Below are 26,033 nucleotides of genomic sequence, written 5' to 3'. Positions count from 1 at the left end.
ATTCTTCAACATTTTCAGTAAGTTTTCAAATGCCGAGTCAGCTACACCTGCCTGTGCCTTCCATTTCAGCAAATCCAGTGTGCAGCCCAGCTTTTTCAGACCATCATCGCATCCAGGGTACAACGACTTTCTGTGATCCTCTAACATGCGATCCAAATTCTCCCTCTCCTTTTCAGTTTCGCAGCGTCTCCGTGCATCAGCAATGGTCCGACCAAGATCATCAACGGTCTCATCACGTGCCTCTTCTTCACCTTCACCTTCACCTTCCCCTTCACCTTCCCCTTCACCTTCCCCTTCACCTTCAGCATCCTCCATGAAAGTATCACCGAAATGAGCAAGATAGCTTTCATCGATGAAATCATCCCCTTCTTCATCTTCTTCCATTATAACCCCTCTTTCTCCATGCTTGGTCCAACAATTATAGCTTGGCATGAAACCGTGCCGAAGCAGGTGCAGGTGAACTTCTCTTGAGGAAGAGTAACCCTTCTGATTCTTACAGTCAACACATGGACAGATAACAAAACCCTTCTGCTTGTTCGCATTAGCCACTACGAGGAAATCTTTCAAACCCGTAGTGAACTCGCGGGAGAGTCGGTTATCATCCATTGCCGATTCATCTGCATTATTATAATATAAAATATATAATTAACCATCATGCATTTGTTAAAGTAACTAGCTATAAACAATAGAAATTAAACAATGAACAACACACATGCATATTTTATCAATGACACACATGCATGAAAGGTTCAAGTTGCTAACCGCGATCGAGGAGGAACCTCAAGTGTGGCTCCAACACTTCATATCATGTTTGTTTCACGCTGTTGGGAATTTCATCAAACACCTTGTGTGCATAAGAGGAACCAAAAGCAAACCTACACCCCCTTGTGAAGAGAAGTGGCACCAAATGGCTAAGTGAGTGCGCTGAACTGGTATATATAGGGGAGGAGCTTTAGTCGCGGTTGGCCAGGCCAACCGCGACTAAAGGCCTTTGGGCACCTTTAGTCGCGGTTGGCCTGGCCAACCGCGACTAAAGCCGCTCACGTGCACCAGCTGGCCACCGAGCACCCTGGCCCAAGCCTTTGGTCGCGGTTCGTCTGCCGAACTGCGACTAACGAACCGCGACTAAAGACTTCATTAGTCGCGGTTCCTACAGTTTCGCGACTAATGGGGCTGGACGGAAGCCTCTTTTTCTACCAGTGTGCGTCCGGTGGGAGCAAGTTGCGTAGGAAGCCGGGGGTAACGGGAGGGTGCACTGGGTAGTCGCCCATGCGGTCATAGTACTCGGCGATCAAGTCCACTACCTGGTGACTCTGACGCCGAAACTCGTCAGCATCGAGCAGGGTGGGGGATTGCGTCTTCTTCTCCGCCGTGTCCACCACCACCACCGGGACGATGCCATTTTGGGCAGTCATGTTGTCCAAGAATTTACGTGGGGCCATTGTTGGAACGCACTCGACTTTGCCCTACACGCCAACGCACTGCCTACACCACACCAATGGTATGAATGCTTTGGCAACGTGAATTGGTGCCATTTCCTGAGCTACATCGGAAGCTATTTATAGGACTCTCAATTGTAAGTTGCCCCATACCCAGAAATAAGAACGGAACACGTCAGTTGGTTCACTACTGAAATATTTTCGTTGCCGGATGCCCTATTCGGGATTCTGGACACCCTCTATCCTTACCCTCCAAGATTGCTTTGAGATCCGTAATAGACAACTAACTTACTACATCAAAATTTCTCTTTTTTGTTTCTTCTAAATGAAACAACATATGAACTTCAAACTTTGCAAGACACTAAAACATCCTAACTAGAATGTGAGAAAAAACATTCAGATTTTTGGGTCCAACAAAAATATACAAAATGAGATTTTTTTAAATTAAAATACGTATTTTTAGTATTTGTGATGCACGAAAAAATCCGATTTTTTTCCCACATTCTAGTTAGGATGATTTATTCTACTGTAAAGTTTGAAGTTCATATGTTGTTCTATATGGGAGAAACAAAAAAAGCAAAAGTAGTTGCACGAATCGCAATGCAAAAATGAGTGGCTAGATAAGGGGGTGTCGTGAAGTCTATGCTCTATAACATGTATACCGTCAACTGCGGGAGCTCGACAAAAACAACGACCGCTCTTTGCGGCGTGTCTAGCTCGGCCGAGGCATGCCGTTGCTGAACCAGGTAAAGGTAACTCATCAAAGATAATAAACTCGGCGCTTACGAATTATGCCGAGGTACTGAACGAATGAACTCGGCAAAGTTTGTGTCACATGGCGACAACGACTACTGCTATGTGCTCTGTCCCGGCAGGCCACATTTGCCGAGCTCCTGCGTTTAAAGACTCGGCATAGTTATCGTCAAAAGATTATTTATTTTTCTTTTCATTGGGTGGACAGTTTTGCTGAGATCTGGATGGTAGATACTCATCAAAGCTTGACCCTTCGTCTCAGCGCATATAAATTACAAACTCGCGTGCGCGAGCGGCTGGCTCGTATAACCTAGCTGCCACCGCACTTCACCATCTTTGCGCGCGCGCGTGCGTGTGTGTGCGTGTGCGCGTGTGTGCATGTGTGTGAAAATATGATATGGAAATCGATGTGGAAATTTGGTATGGAAAATCTCCACCATTTTTGAGTTTTCTTTCTTTTGCTAAAAATATGAAGTATCATATTAATTTGTCTAGTAACTGTTATAGTATTATTATTTACTAGCTATTTTGGTAGGCTAATATGCGTTGGATGACATGGAAACATATATTTGGTGTGTAGTAGAGTTTAATTATCAATGTTTGAAAAACATAACAGTAAAGAGAAAGAAAATGATTTTTTTAAAGATTGATATTTTTGTTAAAATGTGGATATGTGTGGAAATATGTGAAATGCTAGCTATAGTTAGGCAAACACACATGCTTGTAATTAAAATGCTTGTGATTCTTACCTAACTAATGAAGATAGTTATATAGCAATATATACTAATTAATTTCTCCTTGTACACTTTCTTGTTTGATCTAGTGTACTTCATATGTCATGCATGTTTTACTCTCTTTCTCTCTCAAAATGTAGTTCGCCAGCTGGACCGAGTTTGAGATTGTGACAAACAAGACGAAGGAGTAAACAACTATGTTCTACCACAGTTTAGGCAAGTTGGCTCATGAGCATGGGCTACCAGAACCTCGATATTCAAAGGAAGATTTCTCCCGAGTGTGGTGTCAGGACGCAGTGAGAGGTGTCTCCTCCATGCCACATTTAGAGGATGAGAAGAACCTCCATGGAAGGATAATATCACATTCATCAAGGACTGTGTGAGACGAGAGGAGGGATATGGCGATCGGGGGCCTCCTACCATATTCTGGGCATTTACTACATTTCTAGGGCTTAATGCTAGAAATTCAAGATTTGAGCTATGACCACATAAAAACATGCCAGGAAACGGCCTAGAAGTCCTTACTCGTGGTCTTTGGTCCATGACCAGGCCCAGCGCACCCAACTAAGAGCGAGGGGCCAACACTAGGAGTCACTGATATGCAACAGATATGCGGTTTCTATTGTTTAAATCCACGGAAATTCACGAGCAACCAAAAACTCACGGGACTTGATGTGATGTCATCACACAAAGCCTAGAGGTTATGGTAAGAATCTGACGGCATTTCACAGAACCCTTCATGGAGGTTGTGTGGAAATGAGTCTTTCTTCCAGGGAGGACCTATATTTTGAGACGAAACATTGTTGGTTTGTGAAGGGATCATGAGGCTCATACCTCCGTTGGCCTGAAATTTTTATTATGCTCACTAAAGTCCATTTCATGACACATGCGAGGTCCTGTGATTTTTCGGGGGCCTCCCGCTATATTTTGGACATTTACTGCATTTCTAGGGCTTAATGCCGGAAATACAGGATCTGAGCCATGTCCAGCTAAAACCATGGCCAGTAAAAGGCTAAAAGTCCCTACCTATGGTGTTTGGTCGATGACCAAGTCATGTGCACCCAACTGAGAGGGAGGTCCATGCATCGTCGGGCATAGAGAGACCGTCGAGGTGCGGTTTACTGCCATGTAACTCCATGGAAATTCTAAGGACTTGGCGCGGTGTCATTGCACGACCCATGTATGGTGTGATAAAAATACAAGGTTGTTTCACAGAAGCCTCCGCAGAGGTAGTGTGGTAACGGGACCTTGTTATCACATATGCCAGATGGGAGGAAGGACCACAGAAGGTTATCCAGGTGGCTTTGGCATGCACCTTGGGAGTCTACCAGGATGATATTTGAGAGGATCCCGATTTCTATCACTTTAGAAGACATGATAAGATAGGCGCATGTTTGGCCAGGAAAAACAAAGATTGTATGCTTCCATACGCCATTCGGCTGGAGCACATGGAGATCTATGTAGATTTCCTATAGCAAACATGAATGCACTGATGGGGCATATCAAAATCATGGAGATTCAGAGGGCCAACCGGATGGATGATGCTAATAGGCTAAGGGCAGAGGTCGAGCAACTGAAGATGGAGAAGGAGCAGTTGGATGATGAGAAGGACATGCTGAAGAATGAGGTCATCTTCAGAGATGCACTTCTTCTACCTAAGGACTAGCGGACAGTTAAGATGCTAAAGAGCCCGAAGATGTTGGAGAAGCAGTCAAAGCCATCATCACCATGACCTTCATGTACCTAGTCGCAACATCGGATCTAGAAGGGAGACATGTTTTCTACTACTAGTCTTAATTTGAGGGCCTGACATGTGGATACCCTAATTTCCACACCCTTATTTTCGTTGTATGACTTATATATGTGTATGATATGTCTAGCCAATGTCCGAGATATAGATTTTTATTTACATCTAGATCTGCTGAGGATTAGAGACTTAATTTGTTTTGTCTATTAATGAATTTTATCGACCAAGTATTAATCAAAGCAGGCCATCACATATCACAATCTATGCCCTGGACTTTTGAGAGGGAACATATCTGATTTGTGAAGAGGGTGTGGGGCCAATTCCTCCATTTTCCTTGAAACTTTTCTTTGCACACTAGAGTCCATTCCATGACACATGATAGAACATGGCTTTTTCGAGGTCCTTCTACCATATTCTTGTCATTTACTGCAATTCTAGGGCTTAATGCTGGAAATTCAATATTTGAGATGCGATCACATAAAACCATGCCCGAAAATGGGCTGGAAGTCCCTACCCGTGGTCTTTGGTCCAAGACCAGGCAAGTGAAGCCAACTAAGGGCAAGGGACCAACAGCAAAAAACATGGATATGCAGCCAACTAAATGCAAACGAGACACCGGAAATTTGCGGGATCTTATGCGATGTCATCACACAGACCCTAGAGGGTGTGGTAAGAACCCGAGGGCATTTCACAAAACCGTTATTGGAGGTTGTGTGTAAACAAGACCTTTTGAGAGGGAACGTTTTCATTTTGTGAAGGAATTGTAAGGCTCATACCTCCGTTGGCTTGGAAATTTTATTATTCTCAACAAAGTTCATTCCATGACACATGCCAGGTCCTGGCCTTTTTTGGGGGCCTCCTACCAAGTTTCGGGCCTTTACTGCATTTCTAAGGCTTAATGCAGGAAATTGAAGATCTGATTTACCATGTCATAAAATCATGGCCAGAAATATTACCGAAAGTCCCTACCTATGTGTGTTTTGCCCATGACCAAGCCCTTTGCACCCAACTGAGAGGGAGGTCCTAGCAAGTAGTGTCATGGCAATTGTGATGCCCTCTCGACAGCTAACCGAACGAAATCCACCCAAATGGTCACAATGGGAGTAATTTAGCTTGTAATATAACGCACCCTACTGAAAGTTTGCTTATGTGGCAAGTAGTTAATGAGGAGAGAGGTGTTTGGTGGCAAGATATTATGTTACCATAACATAATGCACCCCAAAGCAAAACAAGTCTACATCTAAATGAATGAAGGATTGCATGATACCATACATATGTTACTATCTATAATGAAGGTAGTAACATACTCCCTATCAGTAGCATATGCATGTTACTAGTCTAAGTTACTCCCCACTATGACCAACCTTATTAAGTTAGAATAAAGTAGATATCTCATACCATTCACGAACATCAAACAACCCTCCCCAAAATCAAATTAGTATGCCAGAACAGTGAAATAAATCTTGCCAGAATACCCTACATATTTACTTGAAATAGTCAACCAACATGCATCCTACTCTTGGTGAACTTCTACACTACATAGCAAATATGATCAATAGTGGAACCTGCCTTGGTTTTGTCACACTTTAACTCCTGAAAATAATTTGTTTCACACTCTGACCAAATTTGACAATTTGGCGTAAAATAATAGAAGGGCAAATAAGCAACGAGATCCCGAAGAGTTCAGTAAAATTATCAAAAGAGTAAATTCCAAGAGAACATCACAAAAAAAAAACATTACCCTCCAGGGGTAGCTCTTAAAGTGATTTAGGTTCTTAAGATCAAGTTTTGACTGAAAAAAAATCTTTGGTTTTGGAATTGTGGCTAAATAGGCCCTAACTAAATAATAAATTTTGAATAGGGATTGAAAACCTAGATAACATGGATTGAAATTATTCTTTCTTTTGGGTTTCACCTTTGGGTTCAGCATGGAAAAGGAATCCTGGAACAATCCAGGAAGTTAAGTTAAGAGGTCGATCACTTTCCCACCATCACTTTCCTTTCTCGTAGAAAGAAAAAACTTCGACAACAAAGATAAGGAACTTTGTTGGAGCAATAAACATCACCGTTATCCTACTAATACCACAGTACTCCCTCCGTCAAGAAATATAAGAGCGCTTAGATAACTCTAGATCTAAACACTCTTATATTTCTTTGCGGAGGAAGTACTAATCAAGCAGGTATTGGTATGAGAATAGTGTGCATTAACATACATCTTTTTCCTCCCGTTCATGGACTAGTATAATAAAGAGGATCGTCCTAACAAACTTTAAGAGCCAGCAGTTCATGTACTCTGAAAGGATGGGCATCTACTGCTATGAATTGATTTCCGTGTGACTTTGCGTTGAGTCGGTAGTTGGCTGCTCACTCTAGCACAACTTTTTGTTGAGCGCACCTCCTATATCAATCAGGTTCGCTGACGTCCCAGTGATCTGCTACAACATTGACACCATGTACTTGGTTTGTCTTACACCGGCTTCATCATTGCAATCTTTCGTTGAGATTATTCCACAAATATCCATTTTATCTTAGTTGCATATATGCATGCCACACTGGTTTCCAGATGCATGTATTTATGGGTATGTATTCGTCTAAATTGGAACAACTAACTAAATTTATCATGAATTTTATTAGGTATTTTATGTGGCAAATCATCATTTTTACTATCATTCTATGTTTAAAAAATATTCAAAACAAAGAAATATTATAATGTTTTTTAATAACTAGGTTGTGCTAAAAAAAGATCAAGAGAACCGAAGAAGACAAAGATTATGTTTTACAAATATTCCTGACAATGAATTAATGTTACAAATTTTTATCTTCCGGAGCGGTGGCAATGAGCAAATGAAGCTTGCTAAGCTTTGCATTACTGCCTTCTATACCGTACATCATTTGGACACTGGTATAATGGTACATACACTGTTGCGTGAGTTGGACAGTGGTACACTAGTACGTTAGTTGGACACTGTTGCACGACTTGGACACTGGTACACTATTGCGTGACTTGGACACTGGTACCGATCTAAGTGTTGTCTCTCCTATAATGATGATTAAGAAGAAGAGATCCATGAGCAAAGCTAATCACATTTTGATTGAAGCATACTTGTCACAAGGTTGTCACATTCTCTTTTTCGAACAACAAACTTTTCTCCCTGGAAAGCGATTTTGACGTAAATCTAGTTCGCTGGTACCCATCTACCTCGTTGTGTATTCTTCTTTGTTTAGAAACCAAATCAAGCAAATTAAACTCCGTGGAGTTGGCCAAGCCACCTACAACTTTAAGTTCGAAAAGTGATGGATGTTTTAATTCTTGTGGACTACTGGTATTTTTTTAACACAGTACAATCACAGATACTCTCAAGTCTCAACACACGCGCATATACACTCTCCTATAAACACAGACACACAACACCCTACCATTATAAGCACCTCTGAGATACTGGGACGGGAAATCATCTTGAGATTGACGAAGTCATCATAGATCCCTCATAGTCAACCAGTGTCTCCTACAACTAAACGAATCCTTGTTTAGGATCTGAAACCTGGTGGGCTGGTTCCAACACAAGGAAGCTAACCACCGTATTCTTGTGAATAGTACTAGGATGAATGCCACGTACATAGTATGTATTGCGGCGGCCGTTACTGAGTGCAGTATGAATCCCATCTTCTATCACCTATCCGTCCATGTACTATGTGCATGTCATGCGCTAGTGCAGCCCAGCATCCCTGCTTTGTGCTATATGGATGTTTGATGGGGTCATTCTTATGCACTCAGTAACACTACTAGGAAAAGGCCTATTAATGGCGTACCCGTTTTGCCTATTAATGGCGCACTACCGGTGCGCCATTAGTAGCACGCCATTAGAATTTTTTACTAATGGCGCACCACTGATGCGCCATTAGTATCTGGTATACTAATGGCGCACCTGGAAGTGGGCCATTAGTATGTAACTCCATGCGCCATTAGTATGCCTCCCGGGGGGCCATATGTAACTATGTGCTTTGTCACACTAATGGCGCACTCTGCCTTGATGCGCCATTAGTATCCTTTGGCATACTAATGGCGCACTCTGCCTTGATGCGCCATTAGTATGAATATTTGTTTTTTTTGCTTTTCTGATTTTTGCACAGGTTACAAAATATATTATTGGACAGAATATAGACAGCAGCACACAGCAACATTAGATTCATCGAATACAATAGAAGATTAGACTCCGAATACAATTCATCATATTAGTCTCCGAATTCAAAAGACCGAACAAAGATAAAACATTACAAGTCTCAAGACCGCGAGTATCGAGTTTGTCTTCACATTACAAGTCGATATCGATCATCTAAACTACCATCACATAAAAGAGAGTTGTGGTCATCACAATGAGCATCATCGCGATCAAACTGGTCCTCATCCGGTTCCTCCAACGCTCCCTCCTCTCTCCCGCTAGATAGCGGGCATATCTAGATTCGGCCTCCGCCCTAGTGGTGTACCCTTTGTAACTGTTACCGCTGAAACGGTGAACCTGTCTCTGACACTCCTCCCAGTCGTCGTAGACTTCGGAAACCTTACCCTTGTACACGACATACGACGGCATCTCTATGCACAAGCCAAACAACAGACAATACATAAGCAATATGTAAGTATGCAACAAAAGGATCGAAAGAGAAAAGCAAGACATTAATAGCACGATTCATGGTCCTACTAATAAATAGCATCGATTACATCTAAGTTGAACGACTGTCCAAACCAAAGAGACATACGAATTCATTAAAGTTTAATTACAATATGAGCTAATCAATGTTTCAGAACTACACATAACTACTTTCGACTCGACTCATCGGACAGGAGCGTGGATGAAGCCGCCGTCTGTCGTGATGGTCATGAAATCGCGGTCGTTGCCACCCTGCATTTGTAGCGTTTCAACTATCTCACTGTTGGACGGTTGATATCTGACGAAGAACTGCCCCGAGGTATGAAGGACATCTTGATGGATGATGTCCGCAAACTCCGACTGGATGCGAAAGAATTCTTGTCTGAGGTCCGCGTCCTGGACTGCCGACAAGCTCGCGGCCAATCTTTGAGATTATCTGGTAGCAGAAGTTGATGATGGCCCTTACGATCGCCCGCATGTGATGGAGGGTGTAGTAGGCATCCTTCTGACCGCCAGGCGGCTGCTTGACACAGCAGAACTTCGTATTATGTGAGAACATGTGCTTGTCGTACTTACGAACTGCCCTGGTGAAGGTGCCTCCAGATTTGGCGTAGCCGGGGAGAACATCATCAAGAACTTTCTTGACATTTGTGTAGTCTATCTTGGAGTTACGGTTCGGGTCGAAATACGTGGCTATGGAATATTTCGGGTTTAAGAGGATGAGTGTGCAATGTGTGTCACTGCACAGAACACGGAATGTTAGAAAAAAAAGAACGATCAAAATCTAAGAAATCATATGTTACGGGGCGGTTAAGGGATGACTTACTCGGGAAAGTAAGCCACAAGGAAGTTATCCTTATCTGGGTTTGCCAGAATGACGCCTTCGATGTGTGAACTGGCAACTTGGTGGTCCCCAGCAATGTTCAAGTGCTTGGCACGCATGTAGAAGGGGTTGACTATCACGATATCCGGGGTCTTGTCTCTAATGATCCGCATCTCCATACTCAGCGAAAATAGCCGAACAAAGATGTAGTGCAGCGGATGAAGGTTAAACATAGCAAAGATGTCATCAAACCGCAGGACGATCGTACCCCCGATGTCGCCATCCGCAAAGCCCTTGCCCTCTGGCACCTTGGCCACGAAAACTGGGTATGCCACATCATTCTCTCTCAGACGCTGCTTCTCCAAAGAAAGAACACTGTCGTGCAGACTCCGCATAGCACCGGTTGCAGCATTCAGCATATTTGGCGGTAGCATCGCCCTACCCGCCACATGCACCCTCCTCGAGATATCCTTAGGTGAAGGTGGCCCGTCCTGAGCACGGATCAAACTCGGTGCCGGCTGGCTCGCACCAGCGCCCTTGTTAGTCTTTCGTTTCCGTCCCTTCTTCTTGATCTCCTGTAATGGGACCGAGTTCTGCTCACAGACCGCTTTCTTGAGCGTGTTGGGGCTGATAATATTTCGCACCTCAGCTATCTGAGGCTCGGTGAAGGCGGGAGCTGGAGGCGTCTCCTGAGAACCGAACGCCAGACGACGCCTATTGCAATTGGATTTCTCCACCATACCAGCTAGATTGTGGTCATCTTGGTTGGGTTCTTGAGAAAGAGGCCCGCAGAACTCGTCAGCGTACACATGTTCGGCAAAGTACTTAGCGACTTTGGTAAATGTACTGTCATCGTTGTCGTCGTCGTCCGGATCCTGTGCCATAGGGCTATCCGGATCCTGTGCCATAGGGATGTCCGACATAGGGATGTCCGGCAGGTCCGGTAGCGTTGCGGCGTTCTTGCCATGGCTTGGCGCCGGCACGACTGGCGGTCTTGTCTGTGGGGTGGTGTCCCCCGCCCCCAAACGAATCTGGCTCTTCGGCCAAAGCAGCGGCTAGTTTACGCAGGCACTGAGGGTCATCTCATCTTCTTCGTCGGCCCCAGCGGGTCGAACCGGAGGTAACAGCTCGTCGCAGCCTGGCAGCACCCGAACCACTTCAACCCTATACACTGTGGGTGGTATCGGATTACCGTGGAACATGCGGTTGCCCGGTTGAACGATTCTGCCCTTGGCGACATCGACCAACTCGGTGCCCACGAAGTGCAGAAGAGTGCAAGGAACGTCGGCGGTGCCCTGCGAAAACATGTACAGGGTGTCAAGGATGCCCAGTCATAGGCAAGGAGATGAAGTCATCGGCCGAGAGGCTTAGTTACCGTGATGCCGTCGAGCTCGGCTAATGTCGAGGCACCGCCAACGGCGGACATGCAACTGACGAAGGGGGAGCTTGCTGGCGAGGTGCCGGCCGGCGTACACCCGGGTGCATTAAGCTCCAATGCTCGTGCCAGCGCCGGAGACACGAATACCGCCTCCGCCGGAGACACCAATGGCACCGCCGCCGGAGACACCAATGGCGCCACCGGAGACACCAATGGCGCCGCATGCGCGTTGTGCGAGTTGCTGGCCGTGAAGCTGGGAACCAGGGGAGGCCCCTGTTGGTCGCCCGCAATCCACGTCGTCAGCCCATGAATCAACATAGGCACCATGGCGTTGAGCTTCATTCCCAGTTGTTGTTCCACTTGCTCTTGGACAAGCTCCGGAATCTGCGCCACTTGTGCCTTGAGTGCTTCAACCTCGCGCATTTGGCTTTCCGAGCTGGCCTTTTTCTCCTTCCGCACACCAGCGGTATAGTATGACCCCCATTTTGTGGACAAGCCTTTGCCGGCCACACGACCAGCTGACGTCGGCTTAGTGAGCTTATCCTTGCTTTTCATTATGTTCAACGCCCTATTTAAAGGGCTGTCGAAAGGGGAGCTCTGAGACGACCCCGCGCTACTGCTTTCAGTTTCCTGTGAAAGGAACGTGAACCATTTAGAAATATTGGGGATTAGTTAGATTGCAACCGTATGGAGCTAATTACGCGGGGGTGTATTCCTTACCAGAACAAGCTCAAGCGCCCTGGTCTTCGGATCCGTGGTAAGCTCCTTTGTTATCGGGTCCTCCTTGTACCGGGCCCTGACATAGTTCCTGGTCTGCTTGTTACCGCTGTATTTCTCGAAGCGGGGCGGTAGGCCTTGCTCGGCACGCTCCGCGTCCTCCTTGTCCCATATAGGCTCCGCCACTCTGTAACCGCCGGGACCGAGTTTGTGTTCTCCTAAGTTCAACTCCCGCATTTCTTTCCCCCACTGACTTGATTCGGAGATTGCACTGCTCTCGCACTTTATCTTGAACTCCTTGTAGTCATCTTCACTCATCAAAGGATATTTCGCCTTGATCTTCTCATAACTATCACCTTTATCAATCATTCTCTTCACCGCGCTTCTCCAAGTAGACAGGGCCGTGCTCATCTTCGTGAGGGCGGCACTGTTCACTTTATTCCCTGAGAGGCGTGTGTTTTCAAAGTCGGCGGGGAACTTGTATCGTTCGTGCAGCTTCGTGAAGAGGAGGTGGCTTATGCCTAAGGTTCTCGGTGTTGATCGAGACGGTGCTCCGGAGAATGCACCCGAGCTGAACCGAGTACCCCTTGACTATATGTTTGGGCTCCGTTGGATTCCCGTCGGAGTCCACTTGAGTGAATTCCTCCTTGAGGGTGCGGAGCGCATTCGGGCGCCGGTCCTTCATTTGCTTCTTCGGTTGGCTGCCATCTGTGTGTGTGCCGCCATCATCAGTGGTGGCATCCTCGGCGGCACCATCAATGGTGTCATCCCCGACGCCACTAGGGGTTGTGTAATCAGGATCGGTGTCTTCCGCGGCGTCCTCATAGCAGTGAGGTTGTTCCTCCATCTCCTAGGACAGCTCCCAGAATTGCTTGCCGCCCGAACCACCGGCCTCATTGTTGTGGGCCATGTTTCGCTCTAAATAGGAAAAAAGTTTGGTCAAAAAGTTTGTTATTGTCAAGGAACAAGATCATAGTCTCATCATTTAGGGTTTGTCGACACCGAGGCACCCTAAAAGCATAAGCTTTCATCATTTAGGGTTTGTCGACGCCGAGGCACCCTAAAAGCCTAAGTGTACATCATTTAGGTTCTCATCGACACCGAGGCATCCGGGGCAGCCAAGTTAATATTTCATCATTTAGGGTTTATCGATGCCAAGGCACCCTAGGTTGGGCCTAATCACTTGGCACTAATCACTTGGCTCTATTGCCACCTATGTTGGGTTTATCATCTAGGGTTTATCGATGCTAAGGAGAATTCTAAGTTGGGCCTAATCACTTGGCTCTATTGCCACCTATGGTTTAATGCAGCAACAATGGCAGGGCAGTTGATCCTACTTAACTAAGTACTAAGATACCCCGGCCCATGCATTAGTCGCAAGTACCCCATATGTCCTATTTTTAGCAAAGTCATGCTAAAATTCACGGAAAATTTTAGCATGACCTTTGCTGAAAATAGGACATATGGAGTACCCGAATTTGCCGGAACGGAAGTTAATCGATATTCCGGCAAACTCAAGGGCCTATCTTTGCTCAAGTTTTTGACAGTAGCCTCTGAAGAAAACAGCATTGCAACATTCAAGTTCACAGGATAAAAAAATCATCCACATTCACCAACCCACATGATGTTAAAACCCACATGAGCTGTAAACAGACTTAAAAAACCCACATGATGTTATAACTATATACACTGAACATGATGATACCAAATGGAAGGAAAACTGAAGATTATGACAGCTTGCAAACACAGGACCATGTCATTATCATGGCAGTCCACTATATATTTTTATGACAAAATACATCATTATCAGGGCACATTATGGCCATTTTCTTACATGATGCTAAGTGTACCTAACTGAACATATTTCTCACCTTGGAGGTGTTGCTGCTCCTGCACTGTCTGAACTTCAATTCCTTTACCTCCTTGGAAACCTGAAATATGCAGATGTATATGATGATTCTAAGAAAAGGGAAAAGGTGTATCAAGAACAGATTCACATGTGTGGCTATTAGCCATTTTATAACATTGCATAGCATTAGTCAGACAGAGCTGAGCCTTTCACCACAATATAATATTGCCATATAAAATTACAAATTTATGTAACCTGGATTTTTTTTGTATGAAACCTAGTCAATGTGACAATATATAAACTACTGATCTACTAGTTATCAAGTTGAGAAATTGACCTCATATAAGCAAAAGCAATATCAGACTTGACTAGAGATACTTGTAAAGTTGTAAGTTATATCTTACCAGTGTGCTAACGGAAACTATACTAATTAGGGTTCTTATTATGTTCTGGTATATAAATTCTTCTCAATTACTTAGGAAAATTACTGGATGTCTTACAAATTACAGAGGGAGTTAATAATTTCAGTTTCATAAGAAAAAAATCATCAATACTATGCATCATCTTCCTACTATACTTGCTACTCATCTTCAGAACCAAACAACAGCAAAAACAGTTGAAGAGAGGCTCACGAGAGGACACTCAAATTTGCTAACCCTAGAACACGGGGGAAGAGAGCTGTGGTACTTGCGGGAGGTAGCCTAGGGGGGAGGAGGTGAAGGGGGGAGAGGTGAGGAATCACCTGTGGGATAATGGCAGGCTGCCGTAGGAGGGCGCCGGTGTCGAGGAGGCGGCGGGCGGTGGCGCGTCGAGGAGGAGGCGCCACGTCGAGGAGGAGGCGGCGCGTCGAGGAGGAGGTGCGTCTAGGAGGAGGCGGCGCGTCGAGAAGGAGGCGGCGTGTCGAGCTTGCCACCCACCTTGGAGCCGGAACCCTAGGGCGTGCAGGCGCGGCGGACGGAGGGGACGGAGGGGACGGAGGGGGCGGCGCTCACGGGGGAGGCGGGGCTCGGCGGGAGGCGGTGCTCGAGGGGGAGGAAGGGGAGAGGGAGGCGGCGGGGGCGCGTGGGCGGCTGCGGCGGACGGAGGCGGCGGCGGCGTACGGTTGGGGTCGATCGAGGGGAATCTGGCGAGGGAGGGAGGGAGGACACAGTGTGAGGGCAGTAGGTGGAGTGGGGGAGGGTTCTAATGGCGCACCACCCCCACATGCGCCATAAGTACGACTATTCTAATGGCGCACCTCCCCTCGGTGCGCCATTAGAATTTTGTTTTAATCTAGCCCGACTTGTCAGGTTATATACCACCTAACCCTATCTACATCAGAACCCGCCCACTAGCCTGACTGGTCAGGACGCAGCACACACACTAGGAGGTCCTGGGTTCGATTCCCAGGCTCCCCAATATTTTTTTATGCATTTTAAATGTTGTTTGATATTTATTTGTGTTTAAATATGTTCAAACTTGTTTAAATCATAATAGTAATTTTTTTTATAAAAATAGTAATAATTTTAAAAAAAAATGCTCGTCGGCGGTGGTGGAGCGGGGGAGGGTTGCGGTGGGTCGTCGGCGGCGGTGGAGCTAGCAGGGGAGGGTGCGGGTGGGATCAAGATGGAGGGGGATCGAGATCGAGATGGAGGGGGAATCAAGATCGAGATGGAGGGGGATCAAGATCAAGTGTCCTCATGAATTCAAAAAGTGCCCATGAAATTTAAAAATATTCATGATTTCAAAAAGTGCCTATGAAATACAATCGAGAAATGAAGACTACAATTTAAATACAATCGATCTTAGCTAGCTATCTGTTCACAATCTTCTTGCCCTTCTTTTTTGTAAATGGAGTTCTTCTGTGGAACGGACGTCCTTTAGGTAGGGTGGTCCTGCTTCTTCTTGTGGTGTGTGCTGCTACTTCATCGTCATCGTCATGTTCGATCTTCGAGTCGCCGTACTTGTCGAAGTCTTGCTCATTGGCTACTCCATCCATTCTGATGATCTTCCTTCTGCCTCTCCTCATGACAACATGACTGGGCTTTGACGGTTCGGTAATGAAGAAGCATTGGTCCACTTGGGAAGCCAGTACCCATGGCTCATTTTTCACGGTGACATTTGCGCCCGCGGTCTTGGATTTGGCTTCGGGTATAACCATGGTGGTGAAATACCGGTCTTCTTTTAGGATGCTCTTGGCCCATCTGACACGGAACATCGGGACCTTCTCTCCAGCATAGCTCAGCTCCCAGATCTCCTCGATCCTTCCGTAGTATCTTTCCTTGTCGTTGCCGGTGTAGGATTCCATCGTTACCCCGGAGTTCTGATAACCATCGCTCTTCATGTCCTTGTCCTCGGTGTAGAACATGTAGCCGTTGATATCGTACGCCTCATAGGTCATCAGGTTGTGCTCGGCGCCCTATGACAAGGCGAATATGAGTTGTTCTAATCCTCATGTAAAGGGTACGACAGAAGCTTCTGCTTGAACCAACGCGTGAATCATGAGTTGTGCTCTTTGAGTATATCTTCGTCCGTCCTCTGTTGGCCTCGGTCATTGTACGTCTTCTCAATAAAGGTTTTGTGCTCTACCACCCAAGGATCGACCACGTCTATGTGTTGTAGCGCGACTAGGTTTGCTCTTTCAAAGTCGGCGAGTCGACCCTCGTAGTCGACATGCATTTCGCGGCGACCCTCACAGTGACCCCATCCAGCGAGCCTGCCGACGTGCCTGTTGACGGGCAGACCAACGGGGTTCTCGATGCCTAGATAATTCGTGCAGTAGGAGATGCACTCTTCGGTCAGAAAGCCCCTGGCTATACTTCCCTCTGGACGTGACATGTTCCGAACGTATCCTTTGATGACACCATTCATCCTTTCAAACGGCATCATGCTGTGCAGGAACGTCGGCCCGAGTTGGATGATATCCTCCATGATATGGACCAGCAGATGCACCATAACGTCGAAGAATGCGGGCGGGAAGTACATCTCAAGCTCGCATAGTATCACCATGATCTCTTCCTGTATCCTTCTGAGTTGCCTCACGCCAATCGACTTCCGAGAGATGACGTCGAAAAAGTTTCATAGACCAAATAGCATTTCACGGATGTGCGCGTCCATGATCCCACGGATTGCAACTGGAAGTATCTGCGTCATCAGCACATGACCGTCGTGAGACTTCATCCCGCTGAACTTCTGCTTCGCTGGGTCTAGGTATCTGCTTATCTTCACCGCGTAACCGTAAGGAAGTTTTACTCCTAGGAGGCAGGTGAAAAACTTCTCGATCTCCTCCTGACTTAGAGTAAAGCACGCGGGAGGGTAGTCATTTCCGGTCTTCTTGGCCTTTTTGCCTTTGCGACGACTTTCTGTGTCCTGCTTCGCCTCATCATCATCATCATCATCATCATCATTAGCATGAAGCTCCTGCCTGATGCCCATTGATTTCAAGTCTGCCCTTGCTTTCGGCCCATCTTTCGTCCTCTCTGGCATGTTGAGCAGGGTACCAAGCAGACTCTCGCACACGTTCTTCGTGATATGCATTTCATCAAGGCTGTGAGGCACACGGTGGATCTTCCAGTACGGCAAGTCCCAGAAAACAGACCTCGTTTTCCATACCTTCAGCAGCGGCTCTGGCGCCTTTCGTTTTTTCCCGGCTCTGGCGCCTTTTTTCCCGGCAGTGGGCAATCTTTCCAATTTTTTAACAGCTCGTCTATTTCCTCGCCGCTCCTTGTACACGGGCGTTTTCGGGGTTCGGTTTCAGCATCGAATAGATCCTTGCGTTTCCTCCACGGGTCATCGTCGCAAAGCCACCTTCGATGTCCCATGAACATGGTTTTCAAAGACACGGGATCTCTATCTAGCTGGCGATACGTTGTTTCATCCATGCACCTTACGCATCCAGAAAATCCGTGGACTACCTGCCCCGCGAGATATCCGTAACCGAGATAGTCGTGCACCTCGTGAGCAGTGCGGCTCTCATAGGGAAATATTCTTTCTCTGGGGCGTCCCACGTATTGGCTAGCATTTTCCACAGCATGTCTAGCTCCTCCTTCAGCAGCCCCAGATACAGATTGATGTCGTTCCCTGGTTGTCTCGGCCCTTCACTTAGCATACTCATGTGAATGTACTTCCTCTTCATGCACAACCAGGGGGGAAGGTTGTACATCCACACAAACACAGGCCAGGTGCTATGTGTGCTTCTCTGGCTGCCAAATGGATTGACTCCATCGGTGCTTGCGCCGAGCACGATGTTCCTTGGATCCTTCCCAAATTCTGGGTATTCGAAGTTCAACACTTGCCACTGGCTCGCATCCTTAGGGTGACTCAGCATCTTGTCTTTTTTATTTATCTCCGGATCATTTCCGTCATCTTCCCGCTTCTTCTCCTCCCTATCCGCGTGCCAACGTAGGAGCTTTGCTACCTTAGGGTCCGCGAAATACCGCTGCAGACGAGGAGTGATCGGAAAGTACCACATCGATTTTCGAGGAGCTTTCTTCCTCTTCTTGTATCGAGTGATGCCGCACACCGGACATATGGTAGACTCCGCGTGCTCGTCCCGGTAAATGATGCAATTTTTCATGCACACATGGTATTTCACGTGCGGTAAATCCAAAGGACACACGATTTTCCTTGCCTCCTCGAAACTGGTCGGGCACTTGTTCCCCTTGGGAAGACGTTCGTGCCAGAATGACATGTTCTCGTCGAAGCATGCGTCGGTCATTTTGTGTTTTACCTTCATCTCCAGAGCCATGAGCGTTACTTTCAGGCAGGTATCCTCGGGCCTGCATCCTTCATACAATGGAGTAACCGCGTCTATCTCCAGTTGATCCAGCTTGGCTTTCTCTCGGGCGGTAGCTCTTGCGTTATCCGTCTGCTTGCGAAGAAGCTCTTGAATATGAGGGTCCTGCACCCAGCCTCCATCGTCGTCTGCTCCGGCATCTTCATCTTCATGATCATGCCCTTCGTCTTGATCTTCCTCATCATCATGTACGACATCTTCTACATGATGATTGTGTACATCATCACCGTCGTGATCATGTCCTGGAGATTCTTCGTCTTCTCGCCCGCCCTCGCCGTGGTGGTTGTCTTGTTGCCCTTCCTCATTTCTTGCCCGGCCCCCATGGACGACTTCATAGTCATCTTCATCACCTTGCCACCGATAGCCATCCATGAAACCACGCAAGAGCAGGTGGTCCCGCACCTGCCCGGAATCTGGGTCCGCAATAAGGCTCTTCAGCTTGCATCTTCGACACGGACATCTTATCTCCGTCTCGTTCTTTTGAAGCATCTCGGCCTTCGCAGAGCTCAAAAACCTATTCACGATGCCTTCGGTCATCGTGCGGACCATGGTCGCCTGCGGGGTAGAGCAAAACGATATTTTAGAACCAAGAAAAAATTTGGCATGACCTTCCCTAAAAATAGGACCAAAAAGAATGCATAGTGCCAAAATTCTCGCCGAAACGGAAATGAATCAACATTCCGGCAAAATATTGGCAACTATCGCATTTCAAATACCGGTACCTGCAAACACAAACATATATGCAACACCACAAACACAAGCAACACCACAAACATACATAGATCTAGCTAGGCCACACAAAGTGCATGTGCACGTTGTTGGAGCGAGCTAGGGAGAAAAAAAGTAGATCTACAACATGAAGATAGCTTTCCCCTTACTTACCTATCAAAAAAAGGTAATTTCACCACTTAATTTTGATGAATCTATGGTGCAAATGAGGTGAGGAGGAGGAGGCAGCCGACAAGCTTAGAGAAGGAGGTGGGGGGAATGAAGTGGGGAAAGTGAGTGTGTAGGTGTGGCTGTCCAAAAATATCTAGCTTGTCCCAGGTTACTAATGGCGCACCACTAAGCCATGCGCCATTAGTAACCCAACATACTAATGACGCACCACAGTGACATGCGCCATATAAGTAGTTTTGCAAAAAAGTAAAAAATAATAATTTTTATGATAATGGCGCACCGTGGCACAGTGCGCCATTAGTAGTTTAAACTACTAATGGCGCACTTTGTCATAGTGCGCCATTAGTAGGTTTGCAAAAAAGTAAAAAAAAATATATACTAATGGCGCACTATCTTGGTCGTGCGCCATTACTAGTTCTAATTAGTAATGGCGCACTTTGCCATCCATGCGCCATTAGTTTGTATGAAAAAATGGGAAAAAAATCAATAGTAGTGGCGCACCGTGGGCACGATGCGCCATTAGTGTCTTCCACACTAATGGCACACGAGCAACCAGTGCGCCATTAGTATATAGTAGTGGCGCACTACTTACCTGATGCGCCATTAGAATTAGTCCTATCTATAGCCCTTTTCCTAGTAGTGTAACCATTTACCACCAGCGTTTTAGGAGTGAGGAACCCATTTCTCTCTAATGAAGTACAAAATGCGCACGCTACAAAGTAAGCTTTCCACAGTAGTGTGGTTGTGGCGCTTGCCTTCCCAACACATGACGCTAGATCAAACGTTCCCAGGCGCGGCTGCCAAGGAGCCTTCTCACCTTTGTTGTAGCTTGCTTTCATAAATATTTGTTCCTGCAATTTAATCTCACAAATATCCAGATCTAAGCAATAATACCATAGTTTTTTTTACGTACACCTACCTCACAATGGCAATTTTAATTTCCTTGAGATTATTCTACACAAACCCATTTTTTCTAGTCAAATATATGCATGTCACAGTTGCCTTATTAGTATACATCCATCTAAACCTATACAAACTTAAAAATGTGACACGATTTATTGCATGGTATTCTGCATGGCAAGCGTGTGTTCCTTGCAATGAAATAATGTTATGATTTTCTGGTTACTACAAGATAGAAGATGACGAAGATAAACACGCAGGAGAATCATTTGGAGCGGTCGAAGGTACTGAGCCTTGCGTGGCTACCATTAGTGTACGTAAGTTGGACATGGATTGAAGCTTTGTATTGTCGTTCCCCGAGGTTCTTGTGTTCTTCATTCCTTTTCGATGTTTTAGTGAACTAAGTGTTGTCACTTGTCCGATGATGATGCAGAGGAGAGCCGTGAGCAAGCTAATCATGTTTGGTGCATCAAAACATACCTTTCATGTGTTCCTTTCTAAAAGACAAACTTTTCCTATTGGAAACCGATTTTGATGTTTATGTAGTTTGCGGTACCCATCTACCTTGCTGTCTAGTTCTTTAGTTAGAAACCCAGTCAAGCAAAATAACAGTACTAGTAAAGAAATTAAACTCGGTTGAGTTGGCTAAGCAATCAACAATGTTAAGTTGTGGGAGCGATGTATTCATTCTTGTGGAGTACTGATGGCCACCGAACCATCAACAAAACTTTGTTAATTCTTGTGACTTGATAATGAGATGGCACATGCTGTAGATCCAACAACAGCAACACACGCACATAATTCTTTTCAAGGCATTCTCTTGGAGGCATGATGCACTCCATGAGGAGAACACATACTGTAGACTTTGTTTCCACACTGATTATTGCATCCCTCTATAAAGTATTGTCCTTTTGGTGCCCCGACAAATATTTTTCTTGTGGGGTACGGTGGTTGTCGGTGTCAAAACCGGCGGATCTCGGGTAAGGGGTCCCGATCTGTGCGTCAAGGATGATGGTAACAGAAAGAAAGGGACACAATGTTTACCCAGGTTCGGGCCCTCTCGATGGAATTAAAACTCTACTTCCTGCTTGATTAATATTGAAGATATGAGTAGTACAAGAGTAGATCTACCACGAGATCGTAGAGGCTAAACCCTAAGAGCCAGCCTATGATGGTATGATTGTAATTGTGATCTTCTTTCTAAGGACCAACCTCTACGGTTTATATAGACACCGGAGAGGCCTAGGGTTTACACGGAGTCGGTTACAAGGAAGGAAATATAATATCCAGATCGCCAAGCTTGTCTTCCACGCAAAGGAGAGTCCCATCCGGACACGGGTCGAAGTCTTGAGTCTTGTATCTTCACGCTTCAATAGTCCGGACGATGTATATAGTCCGGCGGTTGCATGGTTGAATAATGCAAGTACATAACATCATTAGATACAAGCAAGTACATCATATGATTAGATATCTTGAGCATCTCTATCAATTTTGCAAGTACAATATATTAATCAGGAGACATATTGCAAAGAGGAGTAGCTCATGAAATACCCCTCCATGCGACACCGTACTAACATGGCTATGGCTACCGGTGAATAGAGCCACTACAAAGTAAATTCTGGTACCTCTACAGCAGCAAACCAAGGCCGAGGATGAGAATGGCTGGCTTCCCTTGGACAACTGCTATTGGCGGCTGGACTCCTATGTTGTTTGAGCTACATAGTGGTGGTGAGGGAAACAGTGTTGGCGGAAGAAGAAAAAACAAGGCAGAGGCGGCGGCGTCAATGCGTTGTCTATACGCAAATGTTCCATGCATGCACAAGATAGAGAAACCAACAAGGCTACCCTCTTATTTTCTTTTCTTCCTTTCGTCTTATCTAAAACATGTTGTCTTATTTTTAAATTATTTCGAAATTATCCAACACTGTTAATTAATAAAATTCTCCAAAATTCATCCCAAGCCAGGTCTGGCAAATGAATAGATAATTTTGATCTATGTTGTTAGACAAATGGAACCACAGACTATGATTCCAAATATAATGTACACTGAAGAAGCTCAATTTGGTGGTTCACGATGTATTCATTGTCAATATCTATAGAATTTCATAGTTATTATAACCCACCCCTGCAACACACACACACCTAAGATGTGTGCATATACAACATTTACCACCTTATCCACCTCAAATGTATGTATGTATTTGCTTTTCTACCGAGCAAGATTTGTCACACTAGTCCCTAAAATATCATTCCCTTAGTAGATCATACATAAGTGCTATATATGTTCATATGAAAAATTTCATAGACGGCACCTAACCATTTTGTGTGTCATCCCTGTTGGGTATGCTTTTCATGATTCCAATTTATTTTTAGAGTGGAAACAAATCACTGGTCTCTTTGTTTTGTTTTACTACATGGACTTTGTATGTTTTCCCTCCTAATAGGATCCATAGATTCAAAATTAGGTTCCATAATTAAGTAAAGGTGGCAATTAACATTATATGAGGCAAGTCTAGTTTTGATGATGGAATATTAAATGAATTGGTATTTTGAAAGGGATTGTCATGCATCACCCTTTTCAATCCTGATTTTTAAGATGGGGAAGTGAGGGAGAGAGGGGATGACAACTTTGGATCTAATTCTTGTTTTTTGTGTTGCAATTTTTTATTCATCTTTCTTCAGTACTAGGAAAATGCTTATTGGTAGACAATTAGCAGTAGCGTTGGGTAAATACCCCACGCTACTACTATTTAGCAGTAGCGCCTGGAAAAACCAGCGCTGCAAGTGCATATTAGCAGTAGTGCGTGGTTTCCCGCCCAGCACTGCTGCTAATGGGCCATGCTCTCGTCCCATTTTGCTATAGCGCTAGCCCCCCTCCCCCGCGCTGCTGCTAAGCCCACCTCTTCTTCTCCCCACGCCGGCCCGCATGCCCCTATCTCACTCACTCACAATCACTCACACTCTCCCTCAATCCCCGCTCGATCCGGCCGATTCCCCCGCGTACGCCGGCCCTCCTCCTGCCCGCCGGCCTCCCCCACACCGACCCTCCTCCACCGACGGCCGCCGTCCCCCCCGCCAGCCCTCGTCCCCCGCCGGCCGCCCCCCCGCGCCGGCCCTCCTCACGCACCGTCCCTCCTCCTCCAGCGAGAGGTACTCCTCCCTCCTTCCTCCTCCTCCCTCCCTCCCGAGTTAGATTTATTAGAGCGTAGGTATTTTGAACCTAATGCAGTTGAAAAAATGTAGGTTCTTAGAATAATGTATGTTATGATCGAACCGTAGCTAGGATAGATTAGGTAGTATGAACCCTAGGCTTTTAAATTAGCTAGGTTTATAAATTAGGACAGAAATTTAGCTAGGTTTTTAAATTAGGACCGAAATTTAACTAGGTTAATAGAATTTTGGTGTTTTAGGTGTATTTAACATAATTCTAGGTGTTTTAGTTGTTTTAGGTGTAGTTAACAAATTCTAGGTATTTATTTAGTTAAAGCAATTGATGTTATTTTTTTAGTTAAAGCAATTTTTCCAGTTATATGCAAATTTGAAGTGGACATGTCATATTTTGAACATGTCATATTTTGGACATGTCATATTTTTCCGAGTGGCCTACGCTTTGCCATATTTTTACGTTATGGCAAATTTCAGGCACTCGATATGTCCTGTTTTTAGCAAAGGTCATGCCGAATTTTGCTAAGTGTTTATTAATTTTGTTTTCATAATTAAGCATTTGTTCTCGACATCGATGATGCCTAGCCCGCATCCTCGTTGCCGACTCGGTGGAGGAGGCTTGCTTGATTATAGGGGCCATGTCCAGGACTGGGCTCCGCCTGGCTGGAACTGGGAGGTGCTACCTTCCAGGGCGTGCAGCTTGGTGAGGAGGCAGCTCGTCGTCGACCTGGACCTTATTTGGTGGCGGTCGCATGGGCCAGTGACGGTGGGGAGGCCTTCGTCGACCGCAGAGGTGGTATGTCACCGTGTTAGCGAGGAGGATGAGCACGTCCGTCGCCACATGGTTGCGTTGGAGGGCAGGTCCGACAGTACGTGGATGGTTCTTCACGGATCTCACTGGAGCTATTATCCTGTGATGGTTCCTTCTCTTTGGGTGTCCACTATCCGCACCGATACCCGTCGTTCGCTAGGGTTCTAGCTGTATTAGTGATGTTATATGTACGATACAATTCTAGATGTATTAGTGATAATATTCGACGATGTACGAACGCAAGAGATGATTTAGTTTTCTTATTGAATGCATGCTAATTTGAATACTAATTCGTTTTATGATTTAGTTTTGCTTATTGAATGCACGCGTGTTTCGACTATATGAACATAGGAAATGTCTGATGACGATAGCGAAAGGAATTCTGTATGTGCGAATACTTCGAAGACGAGTGCGGCCTGTGCGACAGCCCTCACCTAGTTGGTGGTAGGCGCTTCAGCATCAAGCTGGATGGGAACTTCGAAGTGCATACAGTAAGTCACAACGACAAGTCTTTTTTCGTAATTAAGAATGACTTCTTCTTCTTTTGCTTCAACTTATAATTTAAATCTTTTACTATTCTACTAGCGTATCCCCTGCCATGCAAGAATATATGTGTTGGATAAGGTTGGTTTCAGTACTATGGAAACTATGGAGGTAAAAAGAGTTAACTTGAGGACCAAGCATGGTTATAGTTTTCTCGCAAAATTAGACAATACCTACACCCATTTTGGATGCAAACAATGGAGAGCACTATGCAAGGCTTATGCATTTGAGCCTGATATGCTTATAACCTTCGATATTCGTCCGGAAGATGATATTGAAGATAATATCGACTTCTGGGTCGATGTGCAGACGCCTCCAGTTCTACCTTTATGTAAGTTTCTCAACCATATTTATGTCTTGGATATTGTTTATTCAAAAATAGTTGACAACTAATTTCTATTGACAGCTTATTTCCATTCAAGCAAACATGTCTGGCGCTTGGTAGACATGAGCTACTATTGTCCCGGGGCTGAACTAAACTGCGAGGAGAAAAGTCATTCTGTTTCATGGCTTGAGTATCGTCATACAGTGAAGACAAATTATTTTCTTGGACTTACAAATGTTAGTACTCAAAACGTGCGACCAATAGTGTTCGTACTGAACTATGGCCACGTCTATTTAGGAAAGATGGTAAGATTTTTACTATTTGTCCTCAGTGCATCTTTCGCATACATTATTTTTTAAGCTAAACTTCATTGCTAAGTATGTTACTACGATGTTCTTCAACAGCGAATCCCGATGATAGTTTTGCCTCAGTTGATTGAAGCTAAAGGTCGCATGTCCATCGTTAGCATACGGCCAAGACTTCCTACATTGCACATGAGTGCATTCAGGATTTCTAGAAGCAAGCAAGT

The 26,033-nt window shown here is 45.4% G+C and overlaps 1 protein-coding gene across 1 annotated transcript in view; it reads right to left on the bottom strand.

The window, feature by feature from the left end:
• LOC123066834 (tyrosine decarboxylase-like) overlaps positions 1-1,442 on the bottom strand; it is a 65,892-nt gene extending 64,450 nt beyond the window's left edge. Inside the window, exon 1 of the mRNA XM_044489836.1 lies at positions 1,206-1,442. Within this exon, the coding sequence (XP_044345771.1) occupies positions 1,206-1,442 (237 nt within the window). The remainder of the gene's footprint in view (positions 1-1,205) is intronic.
• Between the last annotated feature and the right edge of the window lie 24,591 nt (positions 1,443-26,033).

This window comes from Triticum aestivum, chromosome 3B (assembly GCF_018294505.1).
Source record: "Triticum aestivum cultivar Chinese Spring chromosome 3B, IWGSC CS RefSeq v2.1, whole genome shotgun sequence".
In the NCBI taxonomy this organism is placed as follows: Eukaryota; Viridiplantae; Streptophyta; class Magnoliopsida; order Poales; family Poaceae; genus Triticum; species Triticum aestivum.
The sequence above is the reverse complement of the archived record's forward strand: the minus strand, read 5'-3'. Positions and strand labels throughout refer to the sequence as shown.